This window comes from Halictus rubicundus, chromosome 5 (assembly GCF_050948215.1).
Source record: "Halictus rubicundus isolate RS-2024b chromosome 5, iyHalRubi1_principal, whole genome shotgun sequence".
In the NCBI taxonomy this organism is placed as follows: domain Eukaryota; kingdom Metazoa; phylum Arthropoda; class Insecta; order Hymenoptera; family Halictidae; genus Halictus; species Halictus rubicundus.
This window is the reverse complement of record NC_135153.1, coordinates 14232729-14252433: the sequence shown is the minus strand read 5'-3', so window position 1 is coordinate 14252433 and position 19705 is coordinate 14232729. Positions and strand designations below refer to the sequence as shown.

Genomic DNA, 19705 nt, shown 5'->3' with positions numbered 1-19705 from the left:
CCATTTAGAAAGAGGAACGATCTTGGAGCCGTTGCTGCGTGTGCATACTTTTATAAGGGACTCGGAACGGCACGTTGTAAAGTCAAGAAAATGCTTAGAGTGCTGTTACAAACAACTCTGTCGCGATTAAAACACAAGTGCTCAAATTTTGAGCGGGGACACTGTTCATGTTTGATGACCGGCCGTTTCGACGCTCCGGCTGCAAATTCGGCTCGAGTACAAAATCGAGTTAAACGAGAACTTTGCATGCTGCATTCGAAACTTGTTCTATTTTTATCTTGCAGAGGTCGTGGAAGCTTTTTGTCATTTGGTGTAATGCATTAGTGATAAGGTGGGGCTTGTGATTTTTTCATGAGTGCCTCAATTTTTAATGACAATTTCCTCGCTGTAAGAAACAGAGGCAATCGTGTCCTAGTCTCTTGCAAACTCTATGTTTCGAATAAGGATAGGCAATCTTCTGCTAGTCTCCTGAAAGCTCTATATTTTATACATGAAGCGTTCTACTCTCAAGCGATGCCAGGTATTGTGATTTGAATACGTAAATAATTTGTTGGAAGAATAATGGATGGTTGTCGGATAATAGTTTATTATTTTATGTTCGGGAGCTTCAGTTTTAATGGCTCGATAAATACACGTCTTGAAACTTTGAACTTCTCAAGTTCAGAAGTTTTAAAAGCTCTGTTAGATCATCAGTTCTGCTGTGCGTGTCTTAGCAACTGCATGAATAATTCTTCAGGGCATTCCATACATCAAAAACGTGTTCTTTCACCTTTGGAATATTCTTGAATATTAGTTCCAGCTCAAAAGCTCTGTTTTCAATATTACAATTGATAAAAAAATGGAGACTTTACTTCTCATAGCTCAAAAGTTTTGGCCTGGACATTATTTGACCCAAATCACTTATACACTCAATTTCCATGACTCAAAAGCTCCAGCTATTTCATGCATCAAAAGCTCGAGTCGTTCTAATCAATACTCGATTCCTGAAACAAATATTAATTTCAGCTCGAAAGCTATGTTCACTGTATCATTTGAATCAAATAGTTCAGGCTCTCAGGTATGGCTCAAAAGCTCTGTTGTACTATAATTACTGGTGAATTAAAGCATGGATAACAGAACAACTATTAAGTAATAAACAAGAACTGGGACTTTGATTTCCAGAAGTCTGTAAAGCTTTAATTTTCGAAGCTTAAAAGCTCAAGTTACATATACTCGAAAGCTCTTCAATAGCTTAGCAGTTCAGCTTAAGGTTCAACTTTTTAACCGTAGGTTTGATCTGGGACTTGGATTATTACAGAGCTGCGAGGTTTCAATTTCCACAACTCAAAAGCTCAAAAGCTCGTGCCTATTGCCTCAAAAGCTCCACTCTTCTCAACACGCAGAAAATCAAGCTTTAAGACATCGTTCGGAACCTGTGTTCCATCTACCTCGTCGAATTAATACTCCAACATTCTCAACACCTCAAAATCTCCATCCCTCACATCTCAAAAGCTCCTATTTCCCACTAATTAAATACCCACAACCAAAATCCGCAGTTTTTCATCATCCTCGCCATCAACGATCCAGAGCCCCATCGATCTTCCCTGCAGCAACACTGATCAAAATTTACGGCACATCTTGGCCAACCCCCATAAATCCCGTTTCAAAAATTCACACCCCCGCACGAAGTACCCGTGGCGCACACTAACTAGCGTAATCCGTTAGACAATACGTCGAACGACGCTCTCTCACTGCCGCAGACAAAAGCTCGATCCCGTGGAAACGGGTTCGGAACCGGATCGCACGAAACAAATAAATCGTGCGATGAGAAATGATCTTTGGGAGGGGCGGCGGGGAGGGGTAGGGGGTAGGGAAGGGTCTGAGCGAAATTTATTCACCCCGGGCAATCTTTCCCGAATTAATAGCCATATTCGTGGCTCTCCCTGGTGGCGCGTGATCGAGAGACGAATACATAAATATCGGCGCTCATAGATTTTACGAGTCGGCAAGGCGTGTCCATTATTTCGAGGATTCGGAATTGTATTCAGGGCCTGGCTGGCACTGCACGCTCGGGGTTTGTAGCGTGCCCGTGGGACGTTCCCCATAGGAATCCACGATTCGTCCAGGTGTTCGTAATGGCGAGAAACAGCACGTCATTTCGAACGAGACCCGCTCCCTCGCCGGCTAACATTCCCCGGCTACGAGGTTCATCGTTATCTTTTGAGGTAACAGGTCCCGTAGGGCGGCTCTTCCTCTCCCACCACCGCCCCCAACTTTCTCCCTTTGTCTCTCGTTCTCTCTCTTGCTCTTACAATCTCTTGCGAACTCTTTTCCCCTCCGCGGGCTTTCGTCTTTCGCCAACCAGGTCCGTTTTCCATAATTCTTGGTCTCCTCGTTCTTTTCCCTTCGTTACGTCCCGACAAGTACCCCGGGCCGCTTTTTGCCCGAACCATACATATATCCTGGCACACTGTTCCAGGATATCGCGTCTAGTGTTCGGCCGCGAGCGTAAACGGGAACACCGCGGACGATGATGCGCGCGAGTAATGGCCGCTCGGTTACAAGGGAGTTCCATTTGTAGAAAACGAAATTTTGTACCCCGTGGGCTTGTCCCGGCTATTTAGGGGCAAGTATCGGGTCGTTGGCGGGCGAACGCTTTCGAAAATCCTGCGGGAACCGTTGCCATGGCGACTGACGGTCGTAATATTTACAATTATGCCGCGGAGCTTTGTGGAGGACGAGGATTTTCCACAGCTCACGCTGGATTGCGGGAAACAAGACATTTATTTCGTAACCATGTCGTCGAGGATGCAGTTCTTGATGCTGGGGAATATATTTACAGCTTTTCCACCAAGCTCGCTATTTTTATAGTGAATTACAATTTCTCGAATTGAAACACAATTAGAATTGAACGGACGTACTCGCGTTGCAATGTAATACCGTCATCGATAATCTCGAATCTGAAACCAGAGTCCCGCATTCCGAAAATCAGGGTTTCGTCGAGGATAAAAATACCTAAGAAGCATAATTCCAAGGGGATACCAATTTCCTGGCTGGCTGCGAGCCCATCCGTAGTATCGAGAGTCGCCAATAGTTTCCAAGATGATCCACTCGACGATCATCCCCATTTTTAACGAAGCGCTTGGCGCTCGCGCGTCCGTGCGCAGCATAATAGCTGAATGGTGTTCGAAAAACGCTGACATACCGATAGCCGTGTTAGCTTCTAATTTGCGTCATCGCGATCCGTGTGCTTGCACACTCTCTCGAAACTCCTGCAACCCTCTCTGAAACGCATCCTCCCTTCGTCATACTACCCCCACCCCCGCACTCTCAATCCCTATCGTACTGTCAGCGTCGCGCATTAATCGAGCTCGTTCGCACGGGAATAACATGCTCGTCTGACCCAGCAGAGTGACTTTTAAGTGCCTAGGTAGAACCGCGAATCATTACAACCCTGTTCTCGTCCTGGGTCGTTTCTGACCCCAACTGGTTTTGCTTGTGTTAGGTGCACTGAAAAAGATTGACGTTAGTAATGTCAACACATCGTTTATTGATACTTGTATAATCGTTAAAATTCTATAATATTGTAGCACGATAGATTTACAATGTTACATTATTTTATAAACGCAATGAGAATGTATTTATTCCAAAGTGTACCAATTTTTATCATAATATGTGGATGAGTAAAAAATTCCCCACACCCTTATTACAATTGAAACGCCTATGTACATATGTCCCACCAAAACATACAAAAGTTTGTTCATACACAAACTGTATTAAAAAGAAGGCGATCATGTGGAAAAACGATGGAGATATATTGTCCTAAAATTAATTAAACAAACTCAACAGCGTGCAGCACAATGAAATTAATTGGACGTCGTTCTGGGAACAGGGAAGATCGTTTCAGAATTTTTTGGTGCACATTAAGGGGGAAACACCTGAAAAAAATTGCAAGGACTTTGAGGTCGCAGTGTGCAGGCGACGTCGAAAATAAGCTTGCAAAATGAGGGTTTAGGTAGCCGCCAAGCTGGTTTCTCTGTAAACGATTCGACGCCAGTGTAAATACCGCTCGGACCCGGGCGATTGTTTCCGCGGCTAGCCGCGGAAAAAGATTCTTTCACGGATCGACCGCTGCTCCCCGAAGGTTAATTAACTCGCACGCGGTATTTGGAGTTCTTTTGTAGTTGGTGTATTTGCGCCGATGTCCCGGGGATACGCAAAACATAGCGCGGGAGCTGTTTGAATTTTTGATCGGCTCGATTTTCGCTCGCGATCGTTGCACAGTCGCTCGGCACGGTCTCGGTGTGTCTGTTCAATTTCGAAAAATGGGGAAAGGGTTTTGCATGGTTTATGAGTGTTCGTTAATTCCTTGGAAATTCTACCGAAACGCAATCTGTATTAAAACGTCATTTCACCAGAGCAGGAAAGCTCGTAACTCTTTGAGAAAGCAGCTTTTGTTGCCGAGTTCATTGATTAACGTTTCCATATGAATTTTGTATTTTTACCCTTTGGGGACGGAAAAATATGTATTAATATATATTAAAATATTATGACATTATATGTATTAATATATGTATAGTAGAACAATTGTATTTGAATCAAATGTGTCAATACTGCGTGAAATACTGTGAGCAGAATTAAGTTGAATATTCCTTTTTGATCTTTTCAAAGGAAATATGTTTGTCTTGTTCCAGAAAGGATAACTTATTCCCGAAAATTGAACAGTTTCACCGACAACGTCTCCTAAAAACATAAATAACTATTCCACATTTTGCGTCATAATCGCAGCATCATAAAACTCATTACTCAGCCGAATCAGGTACATTAAAATTCATGGAAGTTTTTGTTATGAATATGATCAGTATTGTAACATCACATTTTATGAATTTTAATATATGCACGATAACTGCGTATCGATCTCCGCGCGTATCCCTCTCTGCGGCTGATTTGCATTTTTATGCAAACAAGTACGAAAATATTTTTTCCAGGATTTCGTTCTATTTATAAATTTCTGTAAAATGACCTAATTATGCGAAAATTTCTGCAAAATCTTTCGAGATTTCAAACAGCCGAGGATATCAGCACAAAAGAGGTGAACATAGTCTTTTCTGGCCGACTGTGATCGGGGACACGATTGTTACAGTGAGAATGAGGCGATGAAGTGGATTTTTTAGTTCATTGATTGAGGAAAAGTAGCACAAGCGTGGGACGTCACCGGGAAACTCGTACCAGTGTGTTTTTTTTCAGAAAAAACTAAGATAATTAGAGGGAATAACGATGTGTAACCAGTGTTTACCAACAGAAAAAATGGCGCAGCGTTCAAACACGATAATTTGCACGAATGTTTCGAGGCGTACGGGTTTCTCCACTACAAGCTCGCCGTGGTCACGATTTTCGCGAATGAAAGAATTTTTTTATTGTACCGCTCTGCGCCCCTCAATGCTGTTGAAGTACAATATCGCAAAGTGGATTTTCATTTGTCTGCACAAAAAGTAGGCTTCGCACTTTCGTTGAAGAAAATATAAATTCGAATCTCAATTATACGCTTTTTAAAAGGGCGAAGTGCTTTCGATTGCTTTTGCCTCGCGGAATTTGGTGTTGAAATTCGCGAAATAGAATTCTACTGTTAACATTAATATTTTATTCGCTCGGCGTTTCCATTTTGACGAAATCTGCATTGAGAATATGCTTTTAAGGTAAAAATGCTAAGCGAAGAGCTGTGTCCAATCAATTTTCAGGACAAGAAAAATTAATTTTGTAATTTTTATTTCTTGTCGTGCAGAATTCTACGTGGTTAAATTGAATATAGATAATTGGGGGCTCGTGAGTATTACAGAATAAAAATTGGAATTTTCCCCGTGGTCGCAGGTTCCATAAATTGGTCCACAAAAGTCCACATTTGCATAAACATCTGCAGTCTAATAATCGTTTCTCTGCGGATGTTTATGCGGTCGAAACGTGTCCAAATATGCCAGGAATATGCACACAATATGCTAAAATTATGCGGAATGTGTGTTGCACACGTTTTACATGGACATTCACGAAATATCTGTAATTGTATCTTTGTCATCACATGACAACATGGTCTTTCCAAGATTTTCCTCTCTGGAATATTTATTTCAGCAATCTAATTGGTAGAACGATATCGTTCCCACGGTGCTCCATCGGAATATATATTTCAATTTACCCGAATAACGAGAATATTTTCTGTCTTTCTTTACGGACCCAGAATTTCGCAAATTTTTAATATTGACGTGCTTTCTCTTCATAATGCGATTAAATTTCTCTCGAATTTTTTCGCTCGTGGTCCTCATTGATCATTATAAGTCACTGTGGTGCCCAGCCATTTTTTCCGTGAAAACTGGGTCGTTGCGAGAAACGCTAAAAAGACAACCGTGAAATAAAAAACAATAGTATTATTATTCACATTGGTCGAGGCGCTCACCCAACGGTTTTCTATTGTGACAGTAAAAAATTGAGACACGGTTTTGAACAGCGGTGAAAAATGTTGCTGAGAGGATAAATGCACTTTTGAATTCTCAAGAGAGTAATGTGTATTTTAATTTTACTAGAAGTACAAATTCAGACGTTCTCTTTTAAGCATTTATCATTTCTACAATTTTTGTCAAATTTTATTATTTTCGGTCTACCGAGTGATACATTCAAGGCGACTTGATCGACGTGTCATTTGTTTCTTTCAGACATGATTTATATATTCATCAACAACTCCCACAATTGTTTATAAACTATGTTACCAAAATCTGTGATGTTACTTCAAATATGCATAAATGTGTGTGCAACGCAAAACGCGCGTCTAAACACTACCCCTCAGCAGACCTGCTTCAATTTACGCAAACTTGTATCATCTGACCAGGTTTTCTATACTGAAAAATAATATCAACTTCCACGCACGCGTTCGCGAAAAGTTACATTTCTCAAGTTGGAAATTCAAAGGCCGAGACATTTTTCAATTTTCTATTCGAGCTCGCGTCGTGTATTTTTGCGCGTGAATTTGATCGAACAAATGTATGCGCTAAATATTACGTTTGACATGGATATTCAGCGAGGGCTTGACTCATGAACAATTAATCACGGTAAAACATTACGTCGGTCGGAACGAGTCAACGGTGAGGCGTCACTCGAGCGATTTTACCGACAACAGTGTACTCGAAACGGTACTGGCGTGTTATCGGACACCGGACGCGATGACGTATCTTCGACCTGTGTATTTGGAAATTATGCTTTGTAATGACGCGTGCGTGCACGTCGATAGATCCGGTGGCCTGTGAAATCTGACGCGATCGCGCCACGGATCACTATTGAAACGGACAAAACAGGTATGTGAAACTCGAATAGAACGTGGACGACCTTGAGCTACTGTCGCGGTTGGTCTGGATACAATTCCTTAAGACTATTGGCGATGACAGATTAACGTTATCTGCGGTTTTTCCCTCTCATTTTTGACATCTCAAAAGCGGGAGTCGGGAGTTATTTTTTTCCCATTAAAGCTTTAAACATTTGTCGTTCCAACGACTCCACAGGATGTTAATTTTAACTCGAGTGCCTAAACTGATTTTTTCGCCTTCAAGGTCACTTCCAGGTCACGGTGTGTAGGTCGTTGAACTGATCTTGACGTCCACTACCACATCCCGTTATAAATAATACGTGATAATATGCAAAAGAAATGCGATGACCTTGAAAAAACTATTGAAACGACCTTCACTACTTTCAGTAGTAGCGGAAATAATTTAGGTGCTCGAGTTAAAATTAACACACTGTTTATTAAAATGGGGACACCGATACCTATAAATTCTAAAAATTTGTCGCTTTCGTGTGTTGAATGAAATTGCTGTTGCTTTCGATCAATTTTAAAATTGCAATTTTACAATTGCAAAATTGCCGGTGAGCAATGTGTTAATATTACATACTACTTCATATCGACGTGTAGGAGGTACACGTCGCACCTGAGACATCTTGGTCTGCCGAGGGGTTAATCGTCAGCCAATCCGCTCGAATTAAAATGGCGTCCGCGGTGCATCCGGGATTCCGCTGGTGCACTCGATATCCGGGCCCGGCGAGCAGACGATCAGACTCGGGCTGAATAAACGTCGATCGTCGACGAACGCCCCGCGGTTATTTTTCCAAGTGCTTCCCCGTCGGGTTATTGCGTCACGCGACGTGACATAAACTATGACGCGTCCGTGCCGCCGGATCAGAGAAGCTTTTAATATCCGGTCAGACCGAGGAGTAGGCGGAATCAGCGATGATGGCGCGACCGGCAGCGCCAACACACCGAAATTGTGGGTAACGGGCCAGGCACCGTCGCGCTCGCCTAACCGGAACTACAAACTTCAAACCGGTTTTGCCGTCGGCGAAAGACCTGCGCCGATCGGTGACAAGATGGCGTCACGAAAAATAGAACGATCCGATGACACTCTTTACGATAACGGACAATTTTATCGAGGCCAAAGTTGGCCGCGCGGTTCGTGCGCCACCATTGCTGATTTTTATTTCCGACATTTTATTCCTGCCCCGGATTTATGCTCGAAATAATGGCCGACTCGGTGGCTGTGCATGGACGACGCTTTAAACTTTATCCTGGTTCGCATATTCTTTTTACTTTATTGTTCTAATAGTCGCGCGGTGTATGTAATGCGAGGATTCGTCCTGTCTCTTGAAATGGGACGGAAATGAATTAGTGAGGTGTGATTGTTGGTCAAGTACAATGCTCGACGAACTTATTTGAAAGCTTATTCGGTTTGTATTGCGTTGATGAGACAAACACTTCTTTGTGATTGTACTGGCTGGAGTTCGGATATTCGAGGTTGCACTGCATCGCGGATTAAATGGGTAAATTCGAACTGTGTCGTCTCTAGACAGTGAATGCTCGATACATGTCAACAACACGGGTCTTGCCAGCGACGTGTATCGTGTAGGAGAAATCACTGTATGTCACGGGTACGTCGGTAAATGTTTCGTGAAAATATAATTACTAACAAACTTCGTCAACGAATTAACGGAAAGCACACACACAGTCTGTTTGTGCTCGTACCGGATCGTCCGGGAAGTTCAACGATTTTGAAAATGTCAGTTTTCGTATTTTGAACTCGGTGGCAGACATCGAATGCAGGTGCATAGTTGCGGGCTTCCAGGCGAATCGCAACCGCCACCTTAATTCGAGCGGATTGGTCGCGCAAACGGTTAATGATTAAAGACGGATTATTGCGGTTCGATCCCCGCCGGAACTTTGTCAGTGTTGGTTAATTAAGAGCAGAAGTTCGGATTAAACGGATTAATGGGGCCGAAGCGAGCCGGATCAGGTAATGGCGGAGCGCAGGTTGATGGCTACAGGTACACTGGATAGCTTTCCTAACCATTCCCTATCGAACTTGGGAATTGTAGCTTCCGGTATAGTGAATGAGTGAATCGAGATTGGAGCGGATAGATTGGGGAAGCGTTGATGGAGCAATTATTCTTCAGGAGATTGTATTCCGAAGATTTGCCTTGGAAGACATTTTCGCTGTGGACGATTTTGAACTGTATTTTTAGGAAATTTTTCGACGACAGCAGAACAATTATTTATTTATCGAGGTATTGCGAAGATTTGTTGTTGAAGAGATTGTAATTGAAAGTAGAAGCTTGTGTGAAGTTTTATAGCAAATTTGTCGCTTAAAGTTGAGTTTTGTTTTTGGCTGACCGTTGATTGTTTAAACGATGCACTACCGTGTTTTTCGAGTACATCTCATTTTAACTTTGACGTTTCGTGCTTGGTTTAGGTGTGGCACGTTTTTGTACCGGCAGCAATGTTGTTGATAAATTCGTTCTCCAGAGATTATTGTGCAATGATACCGGCGTATTAGTGACCGTATATCCAACGTATTACATCTGGATTTAACTGAGATTTAACTAGCTCAACCCCTCGCGTTACCATTTGTCCAGTGACTCTGCGGAATACGTGAGACTGTTCGAATTTATATTCACTGTCAGAGGGAACAAATGTGTACATTGTAATTTGCTGCGCGCCGTAGGAACATGCGTTATGAAACAATCGAGGAGAATAGCGGTATGCTCCAGCCAAAAAGTTTCATGCTCACCGACTGTGTACGTGTCTCGATCTAGATCGAACCTCCTGTGTTAGACATAAACTTAAGAATTCTATATTCATAAAACCGACTCGTAAAACAGGCTAGACCATACTTGATTCAGTCGCGCCGCCGACTGGAAGGTGACCTATTTCAGTCTTGATGATCTTGATTCAACGAGATTTAAAAAGGATCGTAGTGTATCGCAGTTGAAAAAAATAAAAATCAATTTTTTTCTCTTTACCTTGTTGCAGGTGTAGTACATAATATTCGACATTTTTGTACTCGGAAAAATAATGTACAAATTTAAATATGTAATATAAAATATTTTATTTGTATGAGGGTAACTCTTAAGAGTTTCGGTTGGTATGCTCTCCGGCTGCGAACATTTTGGCCTAACACAGTCATAAACTTAAGTATACCCAGCTCCGCCTAATTCAATTATAATCCAGATTAAATATTCTCGACAAAATCTAGAATTAACAAAACACACTAGAGACGTAAATTAACCAGAACTTAACTTGTATCTCAGACGTAGCGTATACCAGCGTTAGCAGTTTCTCCGTGGCTTAATCCAATTAATTACAGTTATTACATCAACATAGATGGTATCTATTTCCGTTGTAAGCGGTATACTGGATCTCAGACTTTCCTCGAAACATTTGTTACCGAGTAACAATTTTATTACCAGTGCCTGCTCCCTTCCGGGTTGTAGAAAAATACGTTATCTCTCTGTTCCAGGAAACGAGATACTGTACCACGATGATGCCGGAAATATCGTGATCTACAACGTCACGTCGAAAGAGCCGAGGATAATCCTAAACGCCAGTAACCCGGTAAGTGTGGCCTGTTTTCCACATAATTTCACCCTTCCCTGGTCCTGCAATATGCAATGTCCGGTGCAATGATTTTATTAAACAAAATATAAACGTCGATTCACCTTTTTTTTCATTATCAACGATTTTCACGTTTCATTTGTTACAATCACTTCCCTGCAAAATACAACTCCCAACATTCCCACGGTGTAAAAAGAAATATGCACAATGAAAAATAAATATAAAGAACGTGTGCGTATCGTGAATATTTAAACGATCATATTATCGAACGAAGCATATTTACATGTTTATTGTAGCGTTTAAAAATGTACACGATACGCTAAAAAATTTAATAAAATAAATATTCCGACAAATTACATCAAATAATCAAATAAAGGAATAATCGGATGGAGTTTCGTCGTTCAGAATTGTTTGTGGATAGTAGAAGTAAGTGTAGTCCAAAAAGTTTTAACCGACGACTTAATTGTGCTTCTAATAGTGTTTATAAATTTTGTTTACCTTCAAAAAATGGGTAGAAAACTTCTCTCTTCTCAAAATTGAAGGATCTATTTAAAAAATCCATGGACTGTCAAAAATTATAAAGTAACCGAAGATAAAGTATTAGCAAGATATTTCCTGTTGAATTAATAACGTCAAAGATCGAAGATTGCTATCGTTGGAGGGGTCCAATTAATTTTCGTTACCCATGTTCGTTTTGCAGGCGCTTTTGTCGAGCTTCGACCATCAAATCTCGGCTGACGGGAAGTATCTTCTGCTGGCCATCGATTACCAGAAGGTAACGTACCATTTACACGTCACAGTTCACGGTTACGATCCCCTAACTTTTGTCATCGGACTCGGAATGGTTCCCCGCCCCCAGTAAGCCCCTGTGCCCAGGGCATGCAGAAACGAAAATTTCGCTGTCACGTAGCCAGAACTGCGAATAAATTTTCTGCGGACTGCCCATGAAATTATCCCCCGTGATAAATTCCGATCAATAATCGCACCTGCACCCGCCCAACCCTCGCGGGGCTCGTAAAAGGAAGCGGATAACAATCGTAGGTGAACCGTGTGCGAATCCCGCGACATTGCGAACAGTTGTGCAATAATTAACTCGCGGGGGGAAAAAACATGAACTAGTCCCATTGCCCCTTTACATGACACAGAAAAGTCCCGGTTTTTGTTTCATTTTTACTCGCGATTTTTACACCGAGTTTCCCGTCCGAGGAAATTGAGTTTGTTTCGAGCTGTCTGACCATGGTTGACTGTTTCTACTCGTAGCTGCTCCTCGACCAATTTTTTACTTTCTCAGTATTTCTTTTATAATTGTATTTATTGGACGATAAATGGCTTCAGATCGTTTTCGTTCTTGTTTATTCTTCCTCTGATTCTTGCAAACAATATATAGTACCTATACATAAAGTGTTAATAAACAATACAGACGAATAGTCGAACGTATTTGTAAGGAAGTATCCAAAAACTCCCGAATTCATGAAATAAAATTCCCGCAGTAGGATGAACATGGAATCCATAAATAAAAATACAAAGTCATGAGAAATAATATTAGGATCGTACAAGAAGAGCGTCGCGAAAGCACGTTAAGTAAGATATACACGCGACATTAAATTTAAAATAGAAATTGTTTCTCTCGCAGCAAGAACGGGATCATATACTCTCTTTTATATTTAAGTAGAACGGGTCTGCACTGGTCAGGCGCAAACAGTTTTCAGTTGCACGCTCGTTGGAAAAACTTTGGAGCCCAGTTTTCTCTTGAACGAAACATAAAAAATTCAGTTTCATAATTTCACGTTATTTCTCCCAGTGCTACCTAGTCTGTTCGCGAGATCTACCGTAGATCGATGCGGAGGAATGAAAGGATCTTTTTTCGGGCGTTTCTCGCGTGATTATGCGAAGGTTGAAAATTATATCGGCGGAGTAAACGTGGTCGCAGCGCGAGTGTATCACGGCAAATACACGCAACAGAGTGGTTCTTCTGCGCGAGTAGATTTTGAGGGCGTATCGAGCGTATCCCGTTGGCCTAGTTCGCCGATACCGAGAAAAAGCGGTAGAAATCGAGGGGCTCAAATTTTTCGTACGACTCGTTGCCAGTCGAGCGGCTCCACATATATTTCCAGAAGCTGGAATTTGCTGCGGAAATATCTTCCCGAGAGGATTCGGGACGCACGGCGTGGCGACAAAGCAATCATGATGAATCTGTGCCGCTACGTTTCCCGCTATCTGCTCGCCAGAATTTTTATTGCCACAACCGACGGTCTGTCTTCCCGAGCAATTATGTCCATTCGAATTGCTCTGCGGAACTATTAGGTCGCCATTTGAACCTTTCAATTTTTATGCTGAGAAATTTTTTTATCCTATTGTATAACTGTCGAGTATCTTAGGTTCTTTTTACAACGTGAAGCTTTTGAATCGAGGCCTGAGCCGGAGCTTTTGAGCCAGTGCCCAACGTTTCAGCTTTTGATACAGCGCGTGAAATTCCAACCTTTGAGCACTACAAATATGACGTGTCCACAATTCGAAGATGTAGTGAGACAGAGCTTTTGAGCCTGAGAACCTTTTGAGCCCGAAACAAATCGTTTGAGTTCATAACATAATTGTCGAGCCTCTCAGATGCTTTTTAGAAATTCAAAGTTTTTGAGCCAAGGTCGCAGTGTGAGCTTTTGTGCCAAATTCTTCTAGTTTGAGCTTTTGAGCAGTGTGTAACGTTTGAGATTTTGTGCAAATACCTGAAATTACAGCTTTGGAGCACTAACAATTTCGAATTTCCATAATTAGAGGATCCAGTGAGTCAGAGCTTTTGAGTATGAGAACTTTTTGATAACAAAACAAATCTTTTGGGTTCATAACATAATTGTGCGGACCTATTAGATGCTTTTTAGAAATTCAAAGTTTTTGAGCCAAGGTCGCAGTGTGAACTTTTGTGCCAGATGCTTCTAGTTTGAGCTTTTGAGCACTGCATATCGTTTGAGTGAAACTTTTGAGTCTCGAATACAATTTTCTAGTCTTTTAGATCCTACCCTATATTTTTACACTGTATTCAATCTCTATATTTTCTCTAAGAAATATTACAATCTCGTTTATATTTTACATTTTTCGTAATTTCGAGACGCAGTGAGTCAAAGCCGTCTGAGTGTTCGCAGAACGTTTTCCTTTGATCTGGAGTTTCACGTGGCACGAGCAGCAACGTTGGCCAGCTCTCGCATGGCAACGTTTCCAGGCCGAATAATAAAGGTATTTGTCAGGAGCAGAGGCTTCCTGTCCGGCGGATCCATTAACACTTGCTTGGGACAGTCAGGCATCTCTAACCGGGTCATACGCACGATATTCTTGGAACACGTGTTCCACCCTAATTCCAGTTGCAGAATGCTAAACAACGGAGTGCGTGGAGCAGCAGATACACGTTAAATACCATATAATACCTGACATGCATAGCGTCTGCGTGCAGGCCGATGCTGCTGCTGGTTGACCTAACTGCCTCAGCTTCCAAACGGCTCCTCGCCATTCAGCACCACGCATAATCGACCAACGGGGGCCCACCACCCTGCATGCTGCTCGCCCCAATTGCATATATTATGGTCACCGTGTATCTCGGATCTCTTCTACGCTGCTCGGGCTCGAGTCTAACAATTCGTCTCCACCTCTTATCTGCGGACCGCAGCGTCTGCTACCCGGCTCTCGATCGGGCGCTCGGTTTCCTCTATTCAATTTTCTTTACGGAATTCCGGTGGCATTGACCCTCGACCAGCTGACGCTGGATCGCTTCTATCCCCTTGCACATAATCTATGGGAAGCTTTCCCATGTTTTCTGGAACCCGGGCTCGTTGCTTTGTCGCTTTACCGGGCTCATCGCGTTTCCGAGCTTTTTCCGTGCTTTTCTCATGGAGAACTAACATTTTCTGGCATGCTGTCGGCGAGATAAAAATATTACGTCTTACCCGATTGGAGGTATTTTGAGACCTTGCAGCTATTTAGAAAAGACTGATTTAGTCATTCAATGTGATTTTAGAGGATGTTCACTACTATTATTTATTTTATTATATTTATTGTTTTATAGAATGTTCCTGTGCCGTAGAAGTTTTAGACTTATTTTTCTATTGCATTTACCTCACCTCTGTCCCAGTCGCTTTTATTTATTCGTCCCCCTGAAAGGACTGCGTTGACATTCAATTCGGAACACTGCAGGCGTTCGAGTGTTTACTTACAGAACACCCTGTATACATCCTGGGGAGCCAACATCTCGCGTGTTTAGACCAGCCGTGTTCCATCTCCGTGTGTAATACAGCATTCACCGTAGCCGCGCGTTTCGTATTCAAATTCGGAATCCAATAGGTTTATTTTAGAATCTCGTTGCGCTTGTTCCGCGTCCCCTTCCTCTCACGATCCGAACCCTCACCCTCGGCCCCGTTTGGTTTCTCCTCGTTTTGTCGTCAGCCCCGGGTTCTCTGTCAGCGCCCGATCGCACACCGTTCTTCTTTTCCTGTTTGTCTGGAATCCACTGGCGCTCGGGCTTCCCACTTTGCGCTTTGGCTACGTTTTTGCGATCGGTGCTCTAGATTTGGCGACTTGCGAAACGCGCCACCTCGAGGATACCCCCTCGTCGGGAAACAATTAATTCGGTCCTGATAAATTGTCGAAATAATGCTCCTTTCACTGAAATTAGTTCCCTTAGAGCTTTCTAGGCTGACTGAAATTGCTACTCAACACTGTTTAAAATTCCTTACAGATTCAGTGAGGGCTGTCTAGACTTACTTAGGTCTCTCTTCAGGGTCAATTAGACCTGCTTAGAATCGTTCAGGATTGAAAGGCCTACTTAGACCGACTAGAGTTAGCTTAGTATGCACTCAGTATCCTTCGAAGCCCACATCGATCCATCCAAGGCCACCTACTTAGGGTCATTGAAGCTACTCGGGACCTGCTGGGATCACTTAGGCCTGATCAGAAACACTTAAGCCCTCTTGGAATTCCTTCAAACCCACTTGAGCTCGTTTAGAACCGCGTAGTGTCATTCGGTGTCACTTTAGATACTCTAGACCTGTTTAGGGTTACATAGGCCTGAACAGAAACACTTAAGTCCACTTTGGCTCGCTTGGAATTCCTTCAAACCTTCTTACACGCACTCGGAACTCCCTTAGACCTGCTGAAGTCTACTCACAACTATTCTTACAACTATGATCGTCTTGTCAGCTCCAAGGGACAGGATTTCCGGAAAGAATACAAATATGTTAAGTCGGCGACTCAACGTTCTCCGGTCCCTCCACTTACCAGGAGCACCCTTGTGTCCAGCCGGAATGCACGCGACTTAGAAAACCTCTGACCTCGGCTCTCGGCTCGTTGAACATGTTGGATCCACCCTTTTCGGGAAACCGCTCACTTGGCCGACCCTCCAGGCTTCCGTGTAATCTGGAGTGTCGTTACCAACGGAGGTCGCATAGTGACGCGGAGCTGCCAACATAAGCTGGATCCTTCAGCTGGACGGTCCTTTTGACGATTATTAATTTGCGCTAGCAGAGCTCCGATTGACCGCCCTACCAAAGCCGGTGCGTTCCGGAAGAATGACACTGGAATTAACAATTAACGGCTGCCGCTGTGAACTGACCACCTGTTCGTGAAAGTCTGTGGTCCACTTAGACATAGTCCATGGTCAACCGTGGAACCTTTGGGGAGATTTTCAATCCTAAATTCGTAAACTTAGAGACTCGTTAAAACGAATGAATCTTTCGAAGTCGCTAAGTTTAAAAAATAACTTCTAGATTGCTCTCAATTTATGAGGTGTTAGGAATGATGCAGTTATTACCTCGAGTTTAAGGACCACTTCCATCCCCTCAATATACCAATAAAACGAAGTTCCAAGATACCATGAAAAATATAGCTCCAACCCCCATCTTCGAGGATCATTTTCACACCTTCGAAGTATACGATTGTCTATAAAAGACACGCAACTCGTCTTCGTAAAGAAAATTTCCCAGACATTAGGAAGAAATGTGCCCTTAACCGCCAACTTCAAACATAATTTTCATCCCTTCAACAAGCCAATAAAAAAATTTTCCAGAACATTACGAAAAATACAGCCCCATCGCCGACGTTTATACTCGTTCCATGAAAATGTATAAAAAAATCCTTTTTTCCATCAGATGTCTCTCTGATCTGCCAGACAGGTGAACATGGCTTGAAAGTATAAAAAGTTTTCATTTTTCGAATAAACTTGCTCGCTCGAGCGCACACGATACAAATCGTACAAAATCCGTGCAAATCCAATCTCGACATCGCTACAAAATCATACATATCAATCTTATTCGGCGCCGGGAAATTCTATCATGAAACGTAATCAAATTCCACAAATGGAGACCTCTAACTCGCTATCAGCGTGATCAAACGAGTTCGCGCACTCGTCACACCCCCGTGAACGCTTGGGCCAGTCGACTCGGTTCCCACTTGCTGTAATGATTAGAAAACACCCCGTAATTCCGTGAAAATCTCTCGCCGCCGAATTTAGAGGATCGTGCGTCTTCGGGTATTGGGAATTCGTGGAATCGTAAAAGACGAGTAAAACCGCTCCTTCGACAACCGGGATTCTTTCGCCGTCGCGCGATTGCCGGTGATCATGATGCCGACCGATTTTTGCGTAGTCGACGATGGCTGGTCGCGTCGAACGGCGCCGGCAGTTTTATCGGCGTCGAGCGAGGTGAATAAATAACGGCGGCGATCGGCGCCGCCGACACTGATGACGACCGCCGGCATTAAATCTTCATGGTCCACGCTCGAAAACCCAGGGCCGCGGTGTTTTATCGCCAGCCCGGCACTCGCGTCAACTGCCTTGTGCCACGGCTAGATGGGGATCTTTAGAAAGGCTGGCGATGCCACGCCATGTGCCGTCCTCCGGTTCTCGAGATGTTATCAGCATCGTTGATCGCGAGCAACACCGACAACACGCGGCGAACAACCCTTCCGACCGGCAAACCTCTGTTTCTACGGCTATTAAGTCGTGCCACGGTAGTAGCAACTGGCCCGATGAAGCTGTGATCGATGGCTCCAGTGCTAGGCGACCTAGACCACTTGTTTCCTATGGATCAACGATAATAACAAGTGCTGATACGTGCTTCTGTGAAGTCTGTCACTTTGTGAACTCAAATTAGCTTACTTAATCCGGAATACATTTTTATAACTTGCTTTTAGTGGCAATTCAGTTGGTACAACCTGACAGTGCTGAGGTTACGATCGGTGTCTGAGTATTAGGTGACCTAAACTACTTGTTTCCTATGCATCAATGCTAGTAACAAGTGCTGATACGTGCTTCTGTGAAGTCTGTCACTTTGTGAACTCAAATTAGCTTACTTAATCCGGAATACATTTTTATAACTTACTTTTAGTGGCAATTCAGTTGGTACAACCTGACAGTGCTGAGGTTACGATCGGTGTCTGAGTATTAGGTGACCTAAACTACTTGTTTCCAATGCATCAATGCTAGTAACAAGTGATATTACGTGTTTCTGTGACGTCTGTCTCTTTGTGAAGTCAAATTAGCGTTCTAAGCCGGAATACATTTTTATTGTTGCTTTTAGTGGCAATTCAGTTGGTCCAAACTGACAGTGTCGGGGTTACGATCGGTGTCTGAGTATTAGATGACCTAGACTTTCTTCATACCACTCGATGGGGCTCCCAACCCCTCGGTGGCAAGTTTCAAGTCGATACCCCTACCACAGGGGTAGTTATAGGGTGAGCATGGTTTAATGAATTGTGCTCCATTTCTTCCGTTCTGCTCAATAAAAAATTACGGAAAAAATTATAAACATTCTACTTGATGACACACGCGGCTGTGAATTTTTTCGGAATTTTTTATTTGCAATTTGAACGGATTGCTTTGTTACTTTTAAGTGTTATTAAGTTGATGCAAGGTGACAGCAGCTGCGATGCTGAAACGGCGATGGAGACCATCTCGTTAAAAAGTTGAATCCTGTTTTTGTAAGTTTTCAAAATTACTGTGCTATGAAGTAAATGTAACGAAAAATTTTGTTCGACGATAGTAGAAGAAACATAGTGTTGGTATCGCTGCGAAGAGTTTGAGTTCAGTACGGGCGCTGCTGGAAAGAGTGTTTGGTGTGTTTAAAGAGGACAGCGTTCGACTATCGGGAAACGGGAATTTTTCATTTCTGCGGTGGTATCGACAATGTTTTTGTTGTAAATAGACTAACAGCTGTTGTCACTGCGTGAAAGCTTACTGAGAGACCCATATCGCCCGGTATCGCTCGGTTTTTATCTTTCGCATTCGCGCCTGTTTGATCGGCGCCGGATGAATATTTTAAACGCGACGCCGTTTATTCGACAAAAAGCGTGATATATATTTCTAAATATTATGAAACCATGGACCGATAACCACCGGCCTGCATCATCGCGATATTTTAACGTTCATCGCCGATTTTCTAGAAACTAACAGCCCGTCAATCGGAACAAACTATTACCCGACTAAAAATCGTAAATCACTCTTTGCCGAGTATCGGATTCCACGGCCACGGGGGTAAATGATGACCGGGAAATCTGCTGAGCTGCTCCAAAAAATTTAATCGTTCTTTTCATCGAAAAATTCTCATTCGCTTGCTACATTTTATCGAATTAATTCTTGGAAAATTCGGTGCACTCGGGCGGCTGCAATTCTTCTGTCCATATTGTACACGCGCACCGAGTGGAAAACATAAACAGGAGACGATAACGATTTACTATCCTCTGAACAACATTTTTACACAGCCATAAATCTACTCGTGCGTTTTTGTGGCCCATGAATTATGCATAAAACTCTACGTTGTACGGTGTGTTGCG

The 19705-nt window shown here is 42.9% G+C and overlaps 1 protein-coding gene across 9 annotated transcripts in view; it reads left to right on the top strand.

The window, feature by feature from the left end:
• LOC143354414 (venom dipeptidyl peptidase 4) overlaps window positions 1-19705 on the top strand; it is a 345338-nt gene that overhangs the window by 75250 nt on the left and 250383 nt on the right. For all 9 annotated transcript variants that reach the window (XM_076788472.1, XM_076788469.1, XM_076788477.1 and 6 more), the window contains 2 exons: window positions 10803-10897; window positions 11598-11672. In XM_076788472.1, the coding sequence (XP_076644587.1) occupies window positions 10803-10897; window positions 11598-11672 (170 nt within the window). The remainder of the gene's footprint in view (window positions 1-10802; window positions 10898-11597; window positions 11673-19705) is intronic.